The 24,745-nt window shown below is 44.8% G+C and overlaps 1 protein-coding gene across 2 annotated transcripts in view; it reads left to right on the forward strand.

Moving 5' to 3' along the window:
* Nucleotides 1–1,464: 1,464 nt before the first annotated feature.
* The window catches only part of SYAP1 (synapse associated protein 1), a 31,466-nt gene continuing 8,185 nt past the window's right edge, over nt 1,465–24,745 (forward strand). The window contains exons 1-5 of one of the 2 annotated variants that reach the window (XM_004269650.3): nt 1,465–1,807; nt 8,404–8,522; nt 9,332–9,398; nt 13,406–13,479; nt 21,009–21,148. In XM_004269650.3, coding sequence (XP_004269698.1) covers nt 1,615–1,807; nt 8,404–8,522; nt 9,332–9,398; nt 13,406–13,479; nt 21,009–21,148 — 593 coding nt within the window. In that variant the 5' untranslated portion in view covers nt 1,465–1,614. The remainder of the gene's footprint in view (nt 1,808–8,403; nt 8,523–9,331; nt 9,399–13,405; nt 13,480–21,008; nt 21,149–24,745) is intronic. The other variant, XM_033427900.2, reaches the window with a different exon arrangement.

Consider the following 24,745-nt stretch of genomic DNA (forward strand, 5'->3'; position numbering starts at 1 on the left):
TTATTTTTGCTTTTGTTTCCTTTGCCTTAGGACAGCGGTCCGCAACCTTTTTGGCACCAGGGACCGGCTTCGTGGAAGACAATTTTTCCACGAGGGGCGGGGGACGGTTCAGGCGGTAATGCGAGCCATGGGGAGCAGCAGATGAAGCTTCGTTCTTTCGCCTGCCGTTCACCTCCTGTTGTGCGGCCCCAGGGGTTGGGGACCCCTGCCTTAGGAGACAGATCCAAAAAAATACTGCTACAATTTATGTCAAAGAGTGTTCGAAGTAGCCTTTTTTAAGGCAGAATTTTAAGGAAATTCTAACACATGCTACAACATGGATGAACCTTGAGGACATCTGCTCAATGAAATGAACCAGTCACAAAAAGACAAATGTGGTATGATTCCACTTATATGAGGTTCCTGGAGTAGTCAAAAATCATAGAGACAGAAAGTAGCTTGGTTGCCAGGGAATGGGGGGAACGGAGAACGGAGTTGTTTAGTGGGTACAGAGTTTCAGTTTTGCAACAGGAAAACAATTGTGGAGATTGGTTCCACTTGTAACAATGTGAATGTACTTACTACTACTTAACTGTACACTTAAAAATGATTAAGGTGGGGCTTCCCTGGTGACGCAGTGGTTGAGGGTCCGCCTGCCGATACAGAGGACACGGGTTTGTGCCCCGGTCCGGGAGGATCCCACATGCCGCGGAGCGGCTGGGCGCGTGAGCCATGGCCGCTGAGCCTGCGCTCCGTAACGGGAGAGGCCACAGCAGTGAGAGGCCGGCGTACCACAAAAAAAAAAAAAAAAAAAAGATTAAGGTGGTAAATTTTGTTTGTCTAGCACAACTAAAAATTTTTAAGCTTAACAATTTCTTAATCTCATGAACTATCCAGTCCCCAAATTTCCAATTCTTATAAACGTCAAAAAATTTTCTCCACTGTGTTTGTTTGAGGATCTAAAGAAAATCCGCAAGTTGCCATGGGTTGTTTTTTAGGTCGTTTTTAATCTATAGGTTCCCCTTCCCCCCTTGCTTGCAATTTATTTGAAGAAACAAGGTCGTCAGACTGTGGTCTCTCACAGCCTAGATTCTGCTCCCTGCATCCCGTGGTGTCCTTTAATAGTTTCCTCCGTCCCCTGTATTCCCTGTAAATTGGTAGGTGGACACAGAGGGCCTGGGCTAGTTTTGATGTGGACTCACAAGGAGATTAAAGACATCCATGTACGCGGGGCCAACCCTGCAGAACCAGAAAAGGTGAGACTAAACCACCAGCCGAGCTGCTTAGAGTGACAAAGACGCGGTGTACTGGCCTAGATCAGGAACCCACAAAGCCGAGGGAGGAGAAAAGGAAGCGGGGCGGGACTACGTGGGGAAAGCCCTTTGTCCGGTTTCCAAACGCCTTATCGAGTTACGAAATAAACAGTCAGCGGGGAGGGCGGGGCCTTTGTCCGGAAGTGACGCTAGCGCGGCCGGCAGCTGAGTAACAGTGGAGGTGGGGCGACACATAGACTGGCTGCTTCGAGGTCGTACTTCCGATTATCGCCGTGGGAGACGCGCCTTGTAGAGTCGGGAGTAGGTGGCACCCGCTAGGGTCTCCGGTGACCCCGACCGCGGTGGCGGCCCCGCGGGCGGGATGTTCCGGGGTTTGAGCAGTTGGTTTGGCTTGGAGCAGCCGGAGGCGGGTGACCGGCAGTACCAGGGAGACGGACAGCCCAAGGGAGACGCTCCACCCGAGCAGCGCTCCGAGGCGGTGGCGGAGTCCGTGGAAGGGGAGCTACAAGAAGCCGGGGACCAGGAGCTCCTTCACCAGGCCAAAGGCCTCGGCAGTGAGTCTCCCCCGGCCTCCGGGACCACAGAGTTTCGGAGAGCGCCCGCATCCCACCTCCTGGGCGTGGGCCACCAATGGTCGGGGGTGTGGGGTGGGGAGAGGAAGGTGTGTCTGTCGTTGGTGAGGATCTGGGCAAGGCCGAAGCCTCATCTAGCAGTCAAATCCTGTGCCTGAAGTTCCTAGTGACATGTCACTCTTTGCAGAGTGTGTCAACGTTGGGAGCAGGGCCGCAGTAAAGCAGTGGGGCTCCACGTCTTTAGGTTTGACGAGGTATATGTTTTGTTCAACTCACCAACTTTCATCTCCACCGCCTTCCGCCCAGAGGACAGGGGACGTTGAGGAGCTCGAGTGCCTTTTTGCCCTTAGGTCAGAATGTGTCGTCCCAAGTAAATTGAGGAGGAGTTATTAGGGCCTATGGCAGGCAGGCTCATGTCCTTTTAGGTGCATTGGGATCTTTTTCCTTAAGGCGGGAAAGTAGTTGCCAGTTATTGTCTGTGTTGCAAGTTTCAGCACTAGATGTTTTGTGAACGATTCATCTCTTTAAACACCCCAGTGAGTTGGGAGAACGAGCACAGAGTTAGCGGCCCAAAGTTATGCTGATAGTAAATGGTAGAAGGGAAATTTGAACCTGGGGCTGTCTAATTTCAAAGCCCATGCTCTTTCCCAGCTTACAGTCTAGTTCAGGAGGAGGGTATAAATAATAGGCATGCGGAATAAACACATGCTGTAGTAATTCTGCTCCTGGAGAGATCTTGGCAGGCTTAAATAGTCAAAGAAAACGTCTTTAAGAAGGTGGCCCTAAAGCAGACTACACTACAAGTGAGAGATTAAATTTTGCAAGCAATTTTAAAGAATTTACTTCAAGACACTACAAGGCAAGAGCACAGGACAGGCTGGAGCCTGAGAGTGGAGAAACACATACTTGAATAAGAAAGGCTCTAATGTTCAAAAAGTTTACTGTGGGGTGGAGAGGCAGGGAGAACAGGCATAATCTCAAATCATAGCAGTACACAATCTAAGCCCCAAGCCTCCAAACAGTGTACAAGAGAAATAAAACTAAGTGCTATGCAATGAAATCACTAGAGGGAACAGCTATTTCCTGTGTGGAAAACTGGGGAGAAACGAGCTTGGAATATTCAAGAGATGTAAGGAGGTGAAGTTGACTAGAGCAGAGAGGCTATGTTAGGTAGCTGGGATAAATAAAAGTGGGACCACCTTAGGAAAAGCTGGGTATGATTGTTTCCTTGATTTCATAGAACATGGAGAATCATTTTCGTTTATCTTCAGAGGAGTATCAAAAGTGGCTTCTTAAAGCTTAGGGCTTTATTGAAATCTCATGTTTATATTTCGTAATAAAGACCCCCAAATATTTTTTTAATGTTTTCGATATGGATGTCTACTTCGGAGCTTAACGCTTCCATCCCTTTCTTTCCTCACCAGACTCTCTTTCTCTCTCTTTTTAAAAAATATTTATTTATTTATTTGGCTGCACCGGGTCTTAGTTGCAGCGTGCAGGATCTTTAGTTGCGGCATGCGGGATTAGTTACAGCGCGGGATCTAGTTCCCTGACCAGGGATCGAACCCGGGCCCCCTGCACTGGGAGCGCAGAGTCTTAGCCACTGGAATACCAGGGAAGTCTGCCTCCCCAGACTCTCTTGAGGTTGGGTAGGCTAAGGTTAGATGGAAGTACTTCCCCAGCCACACACACACTGTGAATGCAAAGTTTCCAAAGAAATTAGAGCTCTTTTGGCTCCGAAATTTGATTTAAAAAAGATGTAAAGGTCCTAGTTTGTACACAACCCCTCAAAAAGACAAGAGATGATTAAATACTTTTTATTTCTACATAGTGATCCTAAGAGGTATATTTAGAAAGACCCATCTCTGTTTTGAAAAGTGAAGTTAAACATCTCTGTGCCTGATTCCCACTGAGTAGATTCATTTCTTTGGCCTTTTAAAAATCTACATGGAGGGACTTCCCTGGTGGTCCAGTGGTTAAGAATCCGCCTGCCAATGCAGGGGACACAGGTTCGAGCCCTGGTCCGGGAAGATCCCACATTGCCGCGGAGCAACTAAGCCCCTGCTCCACAACTACTGAACCTGCGCTCTAGAACCCACGAGCCGGGGCACCTAGAGCCCGTGCTCCACAACAAGAGAAGCCACCACAATGAGAAGCCCCGCGGACCGCAACGAAGAGTAGCCCCCGCTCGCTGCAACTAGAGAAAGCCAGCACGCAGCAACGAAGATCCAACGCAGCCAAAAATAAATAATAAAAATAAATTAATTTTAAAAAAAGAAATATTTGGAAAGCACAGTGTTTCTTAAAATAATAATAATAAAATCTACATGGAATTTCCTGGGGCCCCATTTGTTCTGTAAACTTTTGCTGAGTGCCTCCCTTCAAGATTGGATCATAAATACTTCTGGTTCACGAGGTGACCTATTTCTTTTTTTTTTTTAACATCTTAATTGGGGTATAATTGCTTTACAATGGTGTGTTAGTTTCTGCTTTATAACAAAGTGAATCAGTTATACATATGTTCCCATATCTCTTCCCTCTTGCGTCTCCCTCCCTCCCACCCTCCCTATCCCACCCCTCCAGGCGATCAATGGTGACCTATTTCTACATTTAGGCAGCTTTATAAATTAGGCACCAGTTAGGAGTGGCGGACACCCAGGCCTATATTCCACTTCCTAACCCCAAATTAAACCTTATCCTTGGCTCTCCCTCCTGATGAACTTAGGACTTGCTGTGATCACAGAAGGAGGGCAGTTTATTAGGAAAGTCACTGAAGAGCTTCTCCCTACCTCCCAAGACCTCATACCCCAGAGTAACTTCTTATTCAGCGCAGATTGGTTAGTTGGTTTTTGTTAAAGTCCAGTTATCTATACTCTTATCTATACTCTTTCTCTAAAACAAACCCATACCTCTGAGAGTGTAGTATGAGTCATTCCACAGCTTAAATAAGTGGGAGGGTGGCCAGAGATAAGCTTTGGCTTTTTCAAAACTGTCCCTAAGGCCAGTCCGTGCCCAGGAATGGAGGAAGGGCCACCTCCTCTTCCTTCTCCTTTGAAAAATGCTATTAGTGTTTTCAGTAGAGCTGTGTTAATTAGACCATCCTCTTTTTCTATAGGGAAAGTGCATTTCAAGTTCTAGATGCCTCACTTGCTTAGTTTACAGCTAAGGACTCCAAAAGTTAGTTGTGTATGTAGGAAAATATATGTCTGCTTTGATATAGAAGTAAAATACCCAGTTCGGTTCTGATGAGAGACCCAGGTTTACCATGAGGAGGGCAGTGCAGATGTTCAAGAGCTTGGGTCCCATGGCTTGTGAACAATACTAAAAAGAACAGGGGATTTTAGCTTCAAGAAGAAGAAACTTTAGGGGCATCGCTCAACATTTTTAAAGGTTTTTTGGTAGAAAAGAAGTCATTTTATGTTACTTAAGATCTAAGTCTGAGAGGTAGAAATGACAAGGGATGTGAAAAGGATTTTCTAATTAGAGATGGATAACAATAATAATTGTCTGCCCTTCGAAGTCATGTGCTCCCCATCCCTAGAAGTGGGGCTACCTGGATAGGAGGCTGAATAAGGTAAGTGCTAAAGTCCCTTCCAACACGAAGATTCTAAAATTGTGTGAAATATATAGTATTTTTGAAAAATTAACCAGCCTTTTCATAAGAATATTAATTTTCTAAAGCTGCCTTAAAAACCACTGTCTCTGTATTATTTTCCTATTCTAGAAGCAAGCCTTAAACTCTACCTTCCTCTATTTACTCTGATAAATTTACTCTTTTTCTGACCTTTTGAGAACCTTCCCGCTTTTCTTTACCTTTACCATCCATTCAGTTCTGCAGGCCCTTGTCACTTGCTCATCTGACGTGAGGCAATGTGGGATTGGGGCACCAGCTTGCCATTTAGAGGCAGGTAGCCTGTGTTTGAATTCCCTATACTACTTATTGTCTTTATTGTGATGTCATTTGCAAATTACAGTAAGTCCAACAAACAGGCTTAAACAGAAAGGACCTTTGTTGTTTGTGTCAGGGGTCGCCAAGACCACCCCCAGGTTTGCTGAGCGCCTACCAAAATTGGGGTTTCTTTAGGTAGGAGGAAGCAGATAGGCTCTTGGCTAGGCAGTCAGCCAGGTCTGCCCCACCTTCATGGACAAATCATTTGCCTTGGCTTCCCTATCTGTAAACCGGGCTACTTATACCCACTCTTCCTGGGATGGTTGTGGCATGATGAAAATGAAGGTAAAGGGTTAGCGGTCTGCCCCCTCCTTCCATAAAGTTGCTGCGTCTACTCACGTTTTACTTAGACTTGCTTTTCTTTGGTTGCCACTTCAGTTCAGACCCTCTCTCCTTGTGCCTAAGTCTCTGAAGTGGATATTGTACTCCTGTTACTTCCTGTTAACTCTTATCTGTGTCTCAGTTTTTCTAACCACTTCATAAAAACTGTCTTTAACTTGGTGTCAGCTGACCTCTTCTGCACAATAGCAGACTTCTGGTCTTTTTGAGCGTCCTACCTGAAAACCTCTTGTCCTGCTCTCCCACCACCCACTCCTCTGACTTCAGAATTTCTAATTACTCTTGGGAGACATCCCTCCCTTCTGGGGTGCCTCAGTTTAATGAATAATCTAGCTCCTCTTGTTGTCTTTGAATCCTTTTTCGTTGGTTTGTTTGTTGAGAAATGGATATCCCTTGAGGGCGAGAACTGTGCTTTCTCAGGACTTCCCTGGCTGTCCAGTGGTTAGGACTCAGCACTTCCACTGCAGGGGGCCTGGGTTCGATCCCTGGTTGGGGAACTAAGATCCCACAAGCCATGTGGTGTGGCCAAAAAAAAAAAAAAAGACGAATCTAATTCAAAAGGTATTCCTGAGAAAATCTTACAGGGAACCCTGCTCTTTTAGAAGTTTGGATTTATCTATCTGCAGAGAATATTTTTAGGAAGTAGTGTGGCTGTCTACCCATTTTATCATACCACTCTGGGTAAATAGGCTAGTCACAACCAAAGGGAAATCAGGGATCTCCCTAAAGCTCAGCGTTTATGTCACTCCCCATTCATGCATTTAGCGAGTACTTACTGGTCACTCTCTGGGGATACACTGGTGAATCAGACAGCCTTGGTCCCTGCCCCAGTGGGGCTTAGGATGGGTCTTCAGTCTAGCTGAGAGGACACATTCACCAGGTAATGGATAGAGTGTCATAGATGTTGTTGATCTGGCACCGCAGGTGGTGAGGGAACACCTCTTGGGGACACCTACGCTGGCCAAGGAGCCGGGGACCATTTCTTGAGAAGTGATGTGTAAGCAGAGGCTCACAGCATGCGTAGAGTTAGCCAGGAAAAGAAAGGGCTGATAAAAGTGTTTCAAACCAAGGAATAACATATTTGGGGCCTCCTTGGAGATACTCGAGAATTTCTTGTGGTCCTACGAGTGTAGAATAGGAGGAGGAGGATGACAGGAATGAGCCCAGAGACAAGGAGCTTCCTGAGATAGTCACAGTGGGTGTTGATACCAGGAACAGATGAACGCCTTCAGACGCAGTGGGAGAAAGGAGACTGTTTAATGCTAAAGGAGGTGGTAAGTGGTAGAGATGGTCCTTCGGATCAGGAGATAGTACTTCTGCTCCCAGGTAGCAGTACGAATCTCCTGATTTTCTGTGGCACCACCCATTTAATCAGGGGTGCCAGGCTCCCTGGGCCGTTCTTAGCGGGGTCTTCTCCCTGCCTGAGTGTTGTGAGTCAGCCCACCTGCCCCCTCAGCACGGGCAAGTAGCAGAGGCAAGTCTGCCCTAACTTACGGAGCATTTTCTGTGGGATGAGATTTGAAGGCCAGTTGCCCGGAGCATCCCCCACTACAACCTGCCTGAGGTCGCTTCCTGCAGCCCAGATTCTGTAGAATGTGGACTTTGAAATGATGTTTGTCTAGAAATACACCTTCATATCATAGTGCAAAAAGAGCCTTGATACAAATGTCTTTTCAGGTCTTTAGAAAAGTTAATTTTGTGTTTCCGTTTTGTCTTGTGAAGTTCGTATGTTCCGGTTTGAATTTCGTTCTATATATTTGCTTATTATTAGTGAAGAGATTTATATTAGGGCTTGCCAAGATTTCTATTTATTAAAAAATCCCCCAGATTTATCATGGGATGAGTTAATCTAGGAGAGGAGGGGCTTTTTTCCTTCTTTTTTGATCAAGAGGGAAGGAGAAAATAAAGATGGGATACTTAGGGTCTAGGAAGGAAAGAAAGTAAAAAGTAGCCTTGATCTTATTGTAAAGTAGGCGGGGAGATAACTTGCTGAGATAAGTTAGAACTAGAGACTGGAGAAGGGCAAGATAAGTTTGAAACAGCTACTGGGGTGAACTGGGGACTATGCTAACAGTCTTTGAAAGCAATGAATTAAAGGCCCAGTATGGATGGCCTGTCCACTGAGAAAGTGGAGTACTGTCAGTGCTTCTCGCTCATTGTTTCAAGTCCTCATTAACAAGGAACATGCCCTACGGTTTAAGAGTCTTACAAGCACTTATTAAGGGAGAAATCACAAATACAATAACCACTGTACCGGAATGGAGCATAGACTCTTTTTTATTCTTTGCAGACTATCTATTTAACTTTGCAACTGCTGCTACAAAAAAGATAACTGAATCAGTTGCTGAAACAGCACAAACAATAAAGAAATCAGTAGAAGAAGGAAAGATAGATGACATCATTGATAAGGTACATTTAAATATCTTTTGGAAATAGAAGTTTATGAAATTCATTAGCAGCTAATATAATCGTCCCTTCTTCTTACGAACTTTATTAACCCAAGCAGGGTATCATATTCTGATAAATATCACATTCTTGGGGTTTTTTCTCTCTTTTTTGTATAATAAGTAGCTATAAGTTACCTGATTTAAATAACCTTTGTTTTTGTTTTAATATATTCTAAAATACATTGATACTTTTGGGTAATAGTAAGCTTTTCATATTGTGAGTTTAATTTTCAACTATAACCATTTCAGAATACATTTATGCCTTTGTATCATTTGGGTAAGTTTTAAAAGTCCTAGACCAATAGGAACAACCCTTTTAAGACACTAAGGGGTGAGTTTGTTCATTGTTTGCAGTGGTGGGGTACAGGCCTAGGGAATTTCATTTATGTTGGTAACTATTTGAACTAAGGAGGTCATCAGTTAAACTTTAGATAGCTTATTATTTAGATATTTTCGTTGTGTGTACTATTTGTTAGAATGAGATTTGACCTGTCTTTTATTGTTTTATGGAATAAAACAAAAATTCAGTTTTTAACTCATTTTATTTTTGCATTTGAAAAGATCATCTGTCATAAAGGCAGCTGAACACTTAGAGTTCGGAAATGTCGAAGATCCCCTCTTATTGGGGAAGGGAAGAAGTATCACTTTTTTAGTCTCTTTGTTTGAAGAAAATGAATAAAATATCTCAAATAGACTTCACAAGTCTTGAACGTAATTCTTATCTAATAATAAGCTTTTAAAAGTAATATAACTGTATGTATTTTTTAACAGACAATTATAGGAGATTTTCAGAAGGAACAGAAAAAATTTGTTGAGGAGCAGCATACCAAAAAATCAGGTATGGTACAGGTTTATACGTGACCTACTCGCCTGCCAAATTTTATTGAACACCGGTTATGTGCTAGACACCCCGCTAAGGCTCTGAGAATACAAAAATGTCTAAGTTACGCCCTCATCTTTCAGGTAGCACAAAGACTAGTGGGGACAAACCTATAAACCTTCAGGGTTTAAAGGAAGGAAGGAAATAGTTCCTGGCGGCTATGATGGTGGGTGAGGTAGCCCTTCTGGGGAGCTGGCTCTGACAGAGAAAGAGTGAGCTTTTATTTCTTATTTTATTACAGGTCCAGCACAGTGTCTGATGCACACCTAATAGGCACTTAGCAAATGTTGGCTCCCTTCCCATTCTGTTCAGAAGAAAAAACAAAAGAGCTTTCCAGGGAAGTGACAGAGGGCCGTGAAAAGTCACGGGGAGTTTGGGAACTTACTCAATACATTTCTTTACTGACAAATGCTTATTTAAATGTTTGCAGTTGCAAGATCTCAAAATGCCTGCTTTTACTGTTTGGTGGTGTGCAGACACAAAACTGGCCTCATGTATTTGAATTTGGCAAAAGTAGTGTAAAATACTTAAGTTTGTTTGAGCAGTACCACAGATTCAAACAGAACTAGTTAGTCCTGTGGTAAGTTCCCATCAGGCATTGTTGCTCCTAAGTACTCAAAAGTGGGAAGTAGCTCTTTGGGACAAATAAAGTACTGTACAGGTTAGCATAACTTAGTGATTCGTGGGAAGCACTAAAGTTGACCCTGGCTCAGAGACTTGGTATAGGAGCTCGTTGGTGCCTCTGAGATGGGAACTGTGGAAGGAGTGGGGGTGAAAGATTTGGAGGCAGGTTCACTTTTTTTTTTTTAACTGAGCGAAAGATTCTTTAAATTCTTTAGTGTTTTACAGTTTTCAAAAGTTTCACACACTTGATTTTGTATAATCCCATAATAACCCTTTTTTTACCCCCTTCTCCTATATTGCCCCTCCCCCCTCCACTGGTAACCACTAGCTTGTTCTCTCTATCTGTGAGTCTGCCTCCTTTTTGTTATATTCACTAGTCTGTTGTAGTTTTAGATTCCACATATAAGTGACACCATACAGTACTGGTCTTTCTCTGTCTGACTTATTTCACTTAGCATAATGCCCTCTAGGTCCATCCATGTTGCTGCAAATGCAGAATTTCATTGTTAATGGCTGAGTAGTATTCCTGTGTGTGTGTGTGTGTGTGTGTGCATACACATATATGAGTATATATATATACACCACATCTTCTTTATCCATTCATCTGTTGATGGACATTTAGGTTGCTTCCATGTCTTGGCTACTGTAAATAGCGCTGCAATGAATATAAGGGTGCATGTATCTTTTTGAATTAGTGGTTTTGTTTTTTTCAGATATATACCCAGGAATGGAATTGCTTGAGGTGCTTATTAGACATCTGGTGAGAGGAACATGTACAAAGTCAAGGAAGGGAACAAAGGTGGCATATCGGGAAAATCCATTCCTCAGTCGCACTAGCCACATTTTAAGTGCCTGATCACTACATAGGGCTAGTGGCTCCCATGTTGGACAGTGCAGATATAGAGCATATCCATCACTGCAGAAAGTTCTGTTGGTCAGCACTGCTTTAAATTAATGGAATGGGGTTCAGCAGCAGTTTAGTCCTGTTTGAAGCATGGAGGAGAATTCTGTCTGCTGATGCAGATTGTTAGTCAAGTCATGTAAAAACCTTGAGAGTAGGTGAGCTTCTCAGTGAAGAGCGTGTCCAGCGTGAACAGTGCTGAGTAGAGATCTCCAGTGTTGAGGGGACGGGGAAGAATGGAAGGAGTCGGCAGTTTCTGAGAGCCTGCTGGGCACTTTATATACAACATCTCCTTCAATAAAAGGAAGGATCAGCAAGGTTAAGTAATTTGCTGAAGGTTGCTCAGCTAGTAAGTGATGAAACACATCTGCTGTTAAAACCAGTGCCCATTTACTTGAGAGAGAGAACAGCTAGGAGAGAAAAGCAATGAAAGCACAGAGAGGGAAGAATTTCAAGGACAGCAAGGTCAGGTGAGTTCCATTTACAGTGACCATGAGGAAAGGCACGTGCATCACTTCCCTTAACGGTCACAGTAACTCTCTGAAGTACTTCCTATTATTTCCATTTTCCAGATAAGGAAACTGGCCTAGGGAGAAAAGAACTAAGAAATATCCATGGGATTGGGCAAGCAGGAGGTTATTGGTCACCCTAAAAAGAACCATCTTAGAGGAACAGGGAGATGGGGGGGTGTCTCCTCCATACCGGTAGCTTGGGCCTTGGGAGGACCTCATTATTCTAGGGTAAGTGGCACGAGTAGAGGCTGCCCAAGGTGAATAGACTGAAAATGGAGACCAAAATGTTAAACAGTGTAAGAAAAAAGTTTTGAAGGGGCTTTACCCTAACTTTTTAAAAAGTATGAGAATATGTTAATTTTACCTTATAATTAACAGAATTTGGATTATAATTGCCACCATTTGCTTGTTTAGGATGAGCCAAAGAATGAACCAGATGCCTGTCCATGTGTCCATCCATCCATCCATCCATCCATCCATGCAGATAACTTTTCTATCAGTTGGTACCCAATAGGATATGTCTTCCATTTGAGTTTTGAAGAATAGTAAAAGGCACTATTTCTGCAAAAATATGAGGACCCTCTGCATTTGCTGTCTTCCGTGCTGACCACCCAGCTCCACAGCCTTAGCCATGCCCTCGGCTCAGACAGTAGAGCTGCTCAGACAGTAGAGCTGCTCAGACACACACACACACACACACACACACACACACTCACTCACTCACTCACTCACTCACTCACTCACTCTCTCTCAATTCCATGGGACTCGCCTCTCCAGGTGGTTACTGTTTGTCGTGTGGCATTATAATCCTGCTGAGTTGTAATCATCTCTTTCTTGTGAGCCCCAGATGATGCAGGCTGCGTGTTAGTTGTCTTTGCATTCCCAGCTTTTTGCTTCTGAAGACTTAATGGAGGATTTGATCCCAGCCCTTTTGTTTACTGCTTCCAATTTGCCCTTTTCTTTCTTCATTTGCTTTCACTCCTGACAACCCTTTTCTCAGTTCCTAAGCCCTTATCTTGCAACCTCCTTATCACTTTGTGTCATGAATCAAGTACAGTAACTTTTTATAAAGGCTTTTTATTTGGAAATAATTTCCATGTACAGAAAAATTACAATAAAATTAGTACAGAGAACACCCGTATACCCTCCACCTAGATTGTTATAGTCCCTTTGCCTTATCATTTACGTTCTCTGTCTCACTCTGTGTCTTTTTTTTCCATTCCATTCAGTGTGCAATTCCTAAGGAAGTAGGGATATTCTCTTACATAATCACCAGTGGTACAGTTACCAGCTTTAGGAAATTTAACATTGATATAATATTCATAGTCTAATTTTGTCACTTGACCCAGCAATGTCCTTTATACATTTTCCCCCTCAGTACAGCATCCAGTCCTGGGTACAGTACTGCACTTTTTGTCATGTCTCTTAGCCTCCTATAATCTGGAACATTTTCACAGCCTTTCTTCATCTTTTATGACATTAATGTTTTTGAAGAATACTCCCCCCTCCTTTTTTTAACTAGACCATTTCTCATTTGGGCTTTGTCTGATATTTCCTCGTGATTAGATTCAGGTTATTCATTCTTGGCCAGAATACTACATAGATGATGTGTCCTTCTCGGGCTATTGCGTCTGGAGGCCCACAATGGCCATCTCTCCCTCGTTAGTGATGTTGATTTTGGTCACCTGGTCAAGGCGTTGTCCAATTTTTCCATTGTATAATTTAAGGAATTTTTTAATCAAATGCATACATGCCTAAGATTCATACGTTAAGTCTGAAGATTGTGATGAGTGTTCATATTTGGAACTTATTAGTAAATTGCTAAAATGGTTATGTGGAAGCTTTCTCATTCTTTCAATCCACAGATCACAGTTTAACCCTTGTTACCTGTTTTTCTCTTTTCTTCTTTGCCATTAAAAACCTTGTAGAGGCAGCAGTACCACCATGGGTTGATAGTAATGATGAAGAAACAATTCAACAACAAATCTTGGCCCTATCAGCTGTAAGTATCTTGTGATACCCTGTATAGAAATACTTCCTTCCTATCATGACTTTATCCTTAGCAGAATGTTTTTCTTCTATACAATTTTTAAAATATTTTGAGATGTTAGGAATGTACACATCAACTTTCATCATTTTTTTTCACTGACTTTAAATTTGCTTTTTTCTTAGGTAGCTTTCTCTTATTGGAAAAGTCTAGCCTATTACACAAAATAATTCTTTCAGCCTTAAAAGGATTCTTTTATGTTATTAAGACAGTCTTTTGAGATGTGCAATCATGAAGTTTCTAGACAGCATTCTAATTGTTCTGAAAGAAATGATTGTATTCTAAATTTTCTCTTTAACTACTATATGTATTTGTCTGAAACTGAAATTGAAAGAAAGAAAATTCCATATGCTGCGCCACAAAATGTTCTCTCAGGACTTCAGAGGGAACGGAGTGACACCACCTAACAATCGTGTAGCACCTGACAGTTTCAGGAAACACTTTCTCACACACTGTCCCTTTTGAGCCTCGTGGTATGCCTGTGAGGTGGGTAGGGGCTTTTACCACCACTGTACGGGTGTGGGGACTGTGACTCTCAGATATGACCCTCACTTTTTTTTTTTCGTGGACGTCCGGCATGTGGGATCTTAGTTCCCTGACCAGGGATCAAACCCACACCCCCTGCATTGGGAGTGCAGAGTCTTAACCACTGGACCGCCAGGGAAGTCCCTGACCCTCAGTTCTTATCTGTGTCTCCACTGGGCTGTGAACTCTCAGCAGAGGCTGACTTTGGTCTCTGTCCTCAGCATCCAGCACCCCACCTGGCGTGGGACGCAGTGAATAAGGCTTTTTACTATATCAGTGGTTTTCAAGCTTTATTTTTAACCCACTCTTTTTTTTTTTCTTTTTTTTTAACCGAAGTCAGAAATGGAACCTTGGTCTAGAAAACAAACAAGTGTAAAGCTGGGCTTTTCCTCCCTTCCAGTGCCCCAGGGCACTTTAAGGTTTTCTTCTTCCCATTAGTAAATCCTTAAAGGCCTAAGCATCCAATTCCAGGTTCATTGTGGACACCATGTATTTTGTTTACCGTGTTACAGCCAAACTTGACACTGACATCACACACCGATTATTTATCCCCAGAAGGAAATTTTGACAGTGAGACTCGGTGTCATTTGAGGGTAAATGTCAGATACCAACCAAGTCCCCATAACTCCTCTGTCCCCCATACCTGTCCCTCTCCTCATCTTCTACATCTCAGAATAAAAGACTCCAGTTATCCACCAATTTTTTCTAAAGGAGTCTTTCTTGAGTCCTGCCTCCCCCCGCCCCCATCCTGACAGTGCTGTGTTCAGAGCATAGCTCTAGTCCACTTCACTGCTGTCACCATGGTCCTGGTGCTATCGTCTTCTGCCCAAGGCATCCCATCCCGACTGTTGTCCCATCCTTGCCCCTTTCCAGTACAAGTGCATCTCAGCAGCCAGAGGGGTCCATTTATGGTGAACACACTTCGTGTCACTCTCCTACACAGACCCTTTTAGTGGCGTCTCATCTCTTGTAGACTAAGATCTAAACTCCGTCCGCTGGCTTCTAAGGTCCCTGGCTTTGCCCACTGCTCCCTCGTGCCCCACTGGCCTGAGTGCCAGCCCTCCAGCCACTGTTGCTTTCTGATGTACAACTAGATCAGCTTTGTTCTGCTTTAGTACCTTGAACTTGCTGTCCCTTCTTCCTGGAACCTCACCCTGCACCATTCCACAAGATCTCAGCTTAGGTGACATCTCCTAGAGGCCTTCCGCCAGCACGCTTTCAGCCCTGCACGCCCAGGTACAGCAGCGCAGAGCCCTGGCAGTCTAAACCCTTGTGTCTCTCCGCGCTCCACCGCCCCCAGCTGGAATGTAAGTGCCGTGAAGGCAGGGATTCCATCTGTGCTGTGCCCTGCTGAGCAGGTGGCGTGGAGCCCGGAGCATAGCAGGTGCCAGATGGTCATCTGCTGAATAAATGATGCAATAAACGTTGCACCCAGGCACGCCTACAAGAGAGCTTCTGAGATTTCGGCGTGACCCAGAGGCTTCGAAACAGTCTTCAATCCATCCTTTATGGTGGCTGCTGAATGTGTTAAGGAATAGATTCAGTTGCTGTAATAGATCTAAAAACACAGTAGGTTAAATGAGCTGTGAGTTTCTCTCCCTCCCTCCCTCCTTCCCCTTCACAGTCAGTCCAGAGGTAGGTGGTCTCAGTAGGTGTGCTTTGCCCAACGAAGTCACTTAGAGACCTAAGTTCTTCTTGTCTTACTCCCAAGCAGCCCCTAGGACATGGTGTGCATGACTGTGTTCCAGCCTGTGGGAAGTGGGAAAGAGGTGGCTGTACCAGACCACCTGAAGGACGAGACCCGCAAACTGCACTTATCACTCAGGCACACACCCCTTTGACAACTTAGACACACAGCCACCCCTGTACTCCAGGGAGCCTGGAAATCCGGTCTCTGGCTGTGTGGCCACGTGCCCAGCTGGAACTCACAGTTGTGATCCTGAAAGAAAGGAAGGTAGAAATGGATACTGGGAGACGGTTAGCAGTCTCTGCCGGAGTTGCCTGACATTCTCTAACTTACCAGGCACTAGTTTGGGACACTTCAGAGTGTATAGCAGAGTAACCCTTTAAGCTGTTTATATTGGAGGGCCACATAGGGCCACGTAATACATGAAAAGAAGTTGATAGTACATTTGTCATTAGAGACTTGTGAGAACTCAATTCAGCAGACCGAATTTAGTAACTGCTGTAGGCCAAGCCTTCTCCTAGGACTTGAGATAAATGAGATCCACCCTGCAGGAGCCCGTAGACTTGCTAGAGAGCTGCTCGATGAACGCACATACAGGATTATTCCCTGGAATGAGGAATGTAATACAGGACGCTAAGGACGCGCAGCGAGAGGAACATCTCATTTATTGTGGAGCGGGAAAAGGATGGGCCCAAGGAAGCTTCCCAGAAGTGACGGCACTGGAGCTGAGTTGAGTCTTAGGAGAGTGTGTGGATGTTTGGGGGACGTGAGGCCGGGTTTGGCATTAAGGTAGGGGGTATCGCAAGCATTTGTGTTTGACTGGACTGTAGGATGCAGGTGAAGAAGTAGATAGGCAGAGGTCATGAGGACGTTATCATACCATTCTGATAAGTTTAGGTTTTATCTTTTTTTTTTTTTTTTTTGCGGTATGCGGGCCTCTCACTGTTGTGGCCTCTCCCGCTGCGGAGCACAGGCTCCGGACGCGCAGGCCCAGCGGCCACGGCCCACGGGCCCAGCCGCTCCGCGGCATGTGGGATCTTCCCGGACCAGGGCACGAACCCGCGTCCCCTGCATCGGCAGGCGGACTCTCAACCACTGCGCCACCAGGGAAGCTGTAGGTTTTATCTTAAAGGCAGCAAGGAGTCATTGAAGGATTGTAGTCATAGGTAAAATATGTTTTTCTTGGGATGGGAGAAATGGGACTGGAGACAGGTGCCCATTAGGAGGCCGGTGTAGAAACCCAGGTGAAACATGATTGGGACAACTTCAGGCTTTGAAATGTTTATTTTGGAAGGTAAAATAACTAAAAGCCATTGAGGGGGAATTCCCTGGCGGTCCAGTGGTTAGGACTCCACGCTTTCACTGCCGAGGGCCCGGGTTTGATCCCTGGTTGGGGAACTAAGATCCCACAAGCTGTGTGGCACAGCCAAAAAATAATAATAATAAAATAAAATCCATTTAGGCTCAGAATTGTTCTTGCCTTATTAATGTAGGAATTATCAGAAACCAAAAATATTGTTAAAATCCAATATGAGCAAAATGAGATGAAACTGCCGCTATTAGTGCAGTATAAACTGCTGCCGTCTGCTGGAGGAGAGTTTGGGCGATCTGTGGCAAAATCATCATACTGTTGCATTAGAAAGCCCACTTCCAGGAATTCAGTCTAAAAAGGTCACTTTAGAAGGGAATAAAAAGTGTAAAGTGATGTTACTTGCACGGTTCTCTATAAGGAAAGATTAGAACCAATCTAAATGACTACTGAAGTGGGCCTGGTTAAGTAAATTATGGCTCATTCAGGGTAGACATAGCTACATTGGAGATGGAAAGACGTTCACGACTCTTGAGTGGAAAGGAAAAACAGATGTTGTATTCACACAGACACGTGCGTGTTTGCAGAGAGACACGCATCCAGGAGGGTGTTTGAGGAAATATCTTACTACGGTTGTCTGTGGGTATTGGGATTTTTGACTGTGTTTTTCTTTGGTGTTCTGAATTTTCAAAAAATGGATGTGTATCATATTTACAAACAAAAAAGCTGTTTAAGAAAAAAAAAGAAATCGAATAACAACAATCAGTCTTAATTGTTTGAGTGATCCAAAACAACAGCCTTTTGCCTTGATTATGCTCAGTCTGTGGGAAACGGGGTGGTTTGGAGACATTCCTTTATATGTTAATCAGTGTGAGTCCTGCTCCATCTCAGGAGTTCAAAACCGTCCTCGTTCCCTAGGAAATTTGCCTAATCCAGGAAAGCTTTGTTTGCCCTTGGATCTTTCATTTTGTTTACTTCTTGACTAACTGAAGAGAACTGGTCCAAGAGAAACATGGACTCTGTCAGAGCTCTTCCAGGTTGGGCATAGTAGGTACTGGTGCGCTGGAGGTTCACAGTGCTGCCCACTCAGAATGTCCACATTATGTACTGACCATGCAGTCATGGGCCATATGAGGGTCTTCTGTGATGGGGATGTTTTCTCTAACACAGTCTTGGGTTGGATTTCTTTTTTTTTTTTTTTTTTCTTTTGGCCACACTGCACAGCTTGTGGGATCTTAGTTCCCCAGCCAGGGATTGAACTCAGGCCCCACAAGCACCGAGTCCTAACCACTGGACCGCCAGGGAATTCCTGGATTTCTTTTTAATGAGACTCCAGTTTTAATATATTAATGATAAAATGTTTGTATGACGCATTTTATTTTGTCACTGTGTTGACTGTACCTCTTAATGGATTGTGAATTCACTAACCCTTAGTTTAAGGTATCTTAACCTAAGCCTGAGTGCAGCAGCATGAAGAATAATTCACTTGGGACTTCCCTGGTGGCACAGTGGTTGAGAATCCGCCTGCCAATGCAGGGGACACAGGTTTGAGCCCTGGTCTGGGAAGATCCCACACGCCATGGAGCAACTAAGCCTGTGCACCACAACTACTGAGTCTGCGCTCTGGAGCCCGTGAGCCACAACTACTGAGCCTGGTCACCTAGAGCCCATGCTCCGCAACAAGAGAAGCCACCACAAGGAGAAGCCCGTGAGCTGCAACAAAGAGTAGCCCCCGCTCACCGCAACTAGAGAATGCCCGCCCGCAGCAACGAAGACCCAACGCAGCCAAAAATAGTAGCTCTATTTTTAGTTTTTTGAGAAACCTCCATACTGTTTTCCACAGTGGCTGCACCAATTTACATTCCCATCAGCAGTGTACGAGGGTTCCCTTTTTTCCATATCCTTTCCAATGTTATTTGTGGTCATTTTGATGAAAGCTATTCTGACAGGTGTGAGTTGATATCTCATTGTGATTTTGATTTGCATTTCTCTGATGATTAGCAATAATGAGCATCTTTTCATGTGCCTGTTGGCCATCTCTATGTCTTCTTTGGAAAAATGTCTATTCAGGTCTTCTGCCCATTTTTTAGTATATTGCAAATATTTTCTCCCATTCAGTAGGTTGTCTTTTCATTTTGTGAATGGTTTTCTTTTCTGTGCAAAAGCTTTTAAGTTTAATTAGGTCCCATTTATTTTTGCTCCTGTTTCCTTTGCCTTAGGAGACAGATCCAAAAGTATTGCTGTGGTTTATGTCAAAGACTGTTCTGCCTGTGTTCTCTTCTAGGAGTTTTAGGGTTTAATGATCTTACATTTAGGTCTTTAATCCATTTTGAGTTTATTGTTGTATATGGTATGAGGAAATATTCTAATTTCATTCTTTTACATGTAACTATCCATTTTTCCTAGCACCATTTATTTATTGATTGATTGATTTTTGGCTGCGTTGGGTCTTCATTGCTGTGCGCGGGCTCTCTCTAGTTGCGGTGAGCAGGGGCCAGTCTTCGTTGCGGTGCACGAGCCTCTCACTGCGGTGGCTTCTTTTTGTTGCTGAGCACGGGCTCTAGGCGCGTGGGCCTCAGCAGTTGCAGCGCACAGGCTCAGTAGTTGTGGCTTGTGGGCTCTAGAGCTCAGGCTCAGTAGTTGCGGCGCATGGGCTTAGTTGCTCCATGGAATGTGGGATCTTCCCAGACCAGGGCTCGAACCCATGTCCCCTGTGTTGGCAGGTGGATTCTTAACCACTGCGCTACCAGGGAAGTCCCCCCGGCACCATTTATTGAAGAGACTGTCTTTTCCAATTGTATATTCTTGCCTCCTTTGTCATAGATTAATTGACCATAAGTGCATGGGTTTATTTCTGGGTTCCCTATTCTGTTCCATTGATCTAGATGTCTGTTTTTGTACCAGTACCATACTGTTTTGATGACTGTAGCTTTGTAATATGGTCTAAAGTCAGGGAGCATGAGCCAGCTCTATTCTTCTTTCTCAAGATTGCTTTGGCCATTTAGGGTCTTTTGTGTTTCTGTACAAATTTTAGAATTATTTGTTCTAGTTGTGCAGAAAATGCCATTGGTATTTTGATAGGGATTGCATTAAATCTGTAGATTGCCTTGGGTAGTATGGTTATTTTAACAATATTAATTCTTCTAATCCATGAACATGGTATATCTTTCCATCTGTGTCGTTTTCAGTTTCTTTCATCATTGTCTTATAGTTTTCCAAGTACAGGTCTTTTACCTCCTTAGTTATTAGATTTGTTCCTAGGTATTTCTTTCATTTTGATGTGATGGTAAATGGGATTGTTTTCTTAATTTCTCCTTCTGATATTTCATTGTTAGTGTATAGAAATGCAACAGATTTCTGTATATTAATTTTGTATCCTGCAACTTTACCAGATTCATTGATGAGCTCTAGTAGTTTTTTGGTGGCATCTTTAGGATTTTCTATGTATAGTATCATGTCATCTGCCAACAGTGACAGTTTTACTTCTTCCTTTCCAATTTGGATTCCTTTCATTTCTTTTTCATGTCTGATTGGCAAGAAATGCCCTGGGAATGCAATGGTGACTGAGAAAGACTCAGTGACACTTCTCCGCAGATCATGGCCAGGCAGGGGAAAGTCTCATTGTTGGTTCCCTTGCCGAGCCTTGGCTGAACACTTGCCACCCTGCCCAAAGGGCTGTTTGCGGCTCAGTAGCCGTGGGCCAGGTGGCTTCCCCCAGAGGACTCCTCAGCCTCGGGCCTGGCTGTAGGCCTCCCACGGTGCTCTCTCCAGTTGAAACTGTTAAAGAATATATGAAAGGATTGGTCATTCTCCACTCTCTCTAAGGCAAGCAGGTTAATGACAGCTCAGCGTACTTTGCGGCTGAAGCATTTAGGAGAATTCAGTGTGTCAGATCACTGATGTGTTATTACTTATTAATTGCAGTCTATGGTTTTCCCCATGTTTTTCCTCTTTTTTTGAAAGGACAAGAGGAACTTCCTTCGTGACCCTCCAGCCGGCGTGCAGTTTAACTTTGACTTTGATCAGATGTACCCTGTCGCCCTGGTCATGCTCCAAGAGGACGAGCTCCTGAGCAGGATGAGATTTGCCCTTGTTCCTAAACTGTAAGCAGTGGGCTCTCGAGCCAGAGTGGCATGTATGGCCCTGGTCATGTACCGGGTATCGGAGAAGAAGCATGGGATGGGGGCCAGGATGCTCTCAGACGCTCTTTGTGAAAAGGGGCTCTGCGGCCCTTCAGCAGCACCCTCCCAACCCCACCCCCCACGTAGGGTGCCATAGAATCAAAACTCAGGGTGGACTTTTTGGGAATTTTGGGGTCCAGATGATATGTGCTCTTCTTCCCCAGTTAGAAGGTAGAACAAATTTTCCTATAAAAACAGCAGAAGTGCCCATGCCCTCCTGAATAAAATTAAGGTCTCCTGAGGCCCATCAGGACCTGGCCGCTGCCTTTTCTCCACTCAGGCTCTGCTCTCTGGCGGCAGCAGTCTTGTTCTGCTTCCCACCCGAGGCTTCTCCCTCTGCAGATCTCTGCTTGTCCATTAAGCTTCAGCACATGCATCCTGACTTCTGTGACATGACCATCAGCAGAGGCCACCTCCCTTCCCCTCTGCCACCATGGGTTCTTCCTCACCTTTTCTAATTCCAGTGCCTTCTTTTGAATCTGCCCCATTTTTAAAGTCAGCGGTCTTTGGTGTTCCGTGACTGTTCCTGTTTTATGACTGTCTCTTCTTGTTGTATGATGTTGTATTACTGTTCTCTGAGGACATGAAGTCTGGCTTTCTTGAGATACCCTTTTCGCTATGCTCTTTCCCTGCATCTTGGATTTGGGCTGGCTCTGTGGTTCATGCTGCAGGCTTTTCTTACCCGTCCTTTGGGACTGTGTGCTCACCAGGGCCATTTGGGCAGAGCGGCTCAGTAGCCCTGGGCCGGGTGGCTTCCCCTAGAGGACTCCTCGGCCTCTAGCCTGGCTGTAGGCCAAACAGTGGGGAGAGCCTGAGCCCTGCAGCTTCAGTACAGCCATGTGCCCCCGTTCTCAGCTGTACCAACTGTCCCTGAGTGCAGAGCCCTGGGCTCCCGGTCTCTGCTGTGCGGGAGTTCAGTCCCTGGCTGTCTCACCGCTCCTTGGGGCCTCGGCACCAGCCTTCAGAGCCGCCTGGTGCCTCCTGCCTCCACGGGCTGCCTTTGAGAGAAGAGTGGCAAAGCTCTGGGGTCAGATGCGCTCCCGCAACTCGAAAACCATTCGAATCACCCCAAGCCGCACGTTGGGCTCTGCCGGTTTCTCAGGACTGTCCAGAGGCCCTGAGGCACTCAGATGTGTGGCCTGGGGTGCTCGTGGCAGGCATGTAGTTTTGGTTATTGCCAATTCTGCATTCCCTCTCGCTGCTGCCAGTAATTTTAGATTTCTTTTAAGCTTTGGAGAATTGATATTTGGCAAATAGTATTTTTGTTTTGTCACCAGCTACAAAAACTGCCCATTGAGTAATATAATTCCAGTTTCCTACTGCTTATTCTGTTAGGGAAGATTTAGAAATTAGGGTTATTTTTTATGAGTCTTTATCTGTTAGGAATATTTACTGAAGTATTTATGGATGAAAGGACATGATGCCTGGCATTGCCTTAAAATATTCCAACCCCACCCAAAGAAAAGCATTTATGCAGGGGAGAGGGGCATAGGTTTTGAAACGTGGTTGGCAGAATGCTGGTAAGTGTTGAAGTTAGGTCACAGGTACATGAGGGTTCATTGTTCTAGTTTCTCTACTTTTGTTGAAATTTCCATATTAAAACAAAACAAAAATGAGCCATCACATACAAATATAAGACTTCTGGACTTTTCCTTCCGGACATACAGAAGTACAACCTGTATCATTTGGGACATTTTTTCTTTTTTTTCTTTTTTAATTAATTAATTAATTTATTTTTGGCTGTATTGGGTCTTCGTTGCTGTATACGGGCTTTCTCTAGTTGTGGCGAGTGGGGACTACTCTTCCTTGCGGTGTGCAGGCTTCTCATTGCGGTGGCTTCTCTTGTTGCAGAGCACGGTCTCTAGGCATGGGCTTCAGTAGTTTTGGCACGTGGGCTCAGTAGTTGTGGCTCATGGGTTCTAGAGCATAGGCTCAGTAGTTGTGGCACACGGGGTTAGCTGCTCCACGGCATGTGGGATATTCCAGGACTAGGGCTCGAACCCGTGTCCCATGCACTGGCAGGCAGATTCTTAACCATTGAGCCACCAGGGAAGCCTTGGGACACTTTTTCTGAGTAGAAGCCATCATTAACCAGGAACAATTTAGAAAACAAAACAAACACTTGTTCTGTATTTCAAAATGCCTTTTAGTGTGTTAGCACTTCCCTGTGACAGCAGTGCTAGCACCAGACAAGGCCCTGCTGGTGTCACAGGGGCACCCTCTGAGGCCTTCCCACTGATGACAGTAGGCAAGTCACAAGTCTTTCCAACCTCAAGCTGTGACGTGCCCATTGTTTCCCAGAAGGTGTTCACAGCATACGAATACTTTAAAATAGTCCATGAAGGTATATGTGGTCAGATTAACGTTTGGGCGTTGCTACAGCCGATGGATTTCTTTATCATAGGACTTCTCAGAACCTTTAGTGTGTCATCTGCTTTGTGACTGTCTCCGTAGGGCAACCGAATATCTCTGCAGTGTGCCTGTGATCGCTTCCTCTTACATCAAGAGGGAGAGACTCTGGAAAAGAAAACAGTCCAGATGTTATTAAGAGAGCAGACATTGCCCTTGATCACTGTAGAGAGATAGTATTCCTGTTTTATTTTGGACATTTCATAGAGGTCAGAATTAAAACTGACCTTGAGGGCTTCCCTGGTGGTGCAGTGGTTAAGAATCCGCCTGCCAATGCAAAGGACACGGGTTCGAGCCCTGGTCTGGGAAGATCCCACATGCAGTGGAGCAACTAAGCCTGTGCATCACAGCTACTGAGCCTGCGCTCTAGAGCCTGCGAGCCACAACTACTGAGCCCTCATGCCACAGCTACTGCGTGCCTAGAGCCCATGCTCCGCAACAAGAGAGGCCACTGCAATGAGAAGCCCACGCACTGCAACGAAGAGTAACCCCCACTGTCCGCAACTAGAGAAAGCCTGCACACAGCAACAAAGGCTCAATGCAGCCAAAAATAAATTAATTAATTAATTTTTAAAAAAAAAACCTGACCTTGAAAATATTCAGGCAGCCCACTACCTCCTGGGAAGGCTAATCTCAGTTTTGTATAGCTGTGATGTTAGGGTTTAAGACCCTTGAACGTATGTGGGTAAACAGTCAATCCTAGTTCCTTCATTTGGTCCCCAGGTGTCCTAGTCTCTGTACCCCGTCACCATCCAGGGCATTAACCTGTGAAAGTGAGTTCCCCTAAGTGAATATGATGTGCTGTCTCATTGCAGAACAGCACACCGTAGTGTGTCATGTTGCTTTTTTTTTTTTTTTCGGTACGCGGGCCTCTCACCGTTCTGGCCTCTCCTGTTGCGGAGCACAGGCTCCGGACACACAGGCTCAGCGGCCATGGCTCACGGGCCCAGCCGCTCCGCGGCATGTGGGATCTTCCCGGACCGGGGCACGAACCCGTGTCCCCTGCATCGGCAGGCAGACTCTCAACCACTGCGCCACCAGGGAAGGCCTGTCATGTTGCTTTTTAATGCAGCCTAAGCTTTCCTTAGCTCTTCTAGCAGCTGCAGTGTA

Source organism: Orcinus orca, chromosome X (genome assembly GCF_937001465.1).
Source record: "Orcinus orca chromosome X, mOrcOrc1.1, whole genome shotgun sequence".
Lineage (NCBI taxonomy): Eukaryota > Metazoa > Chordata > Mammalia > Artiodactyla > Delphinidae > Orcinus > Orcinus orca.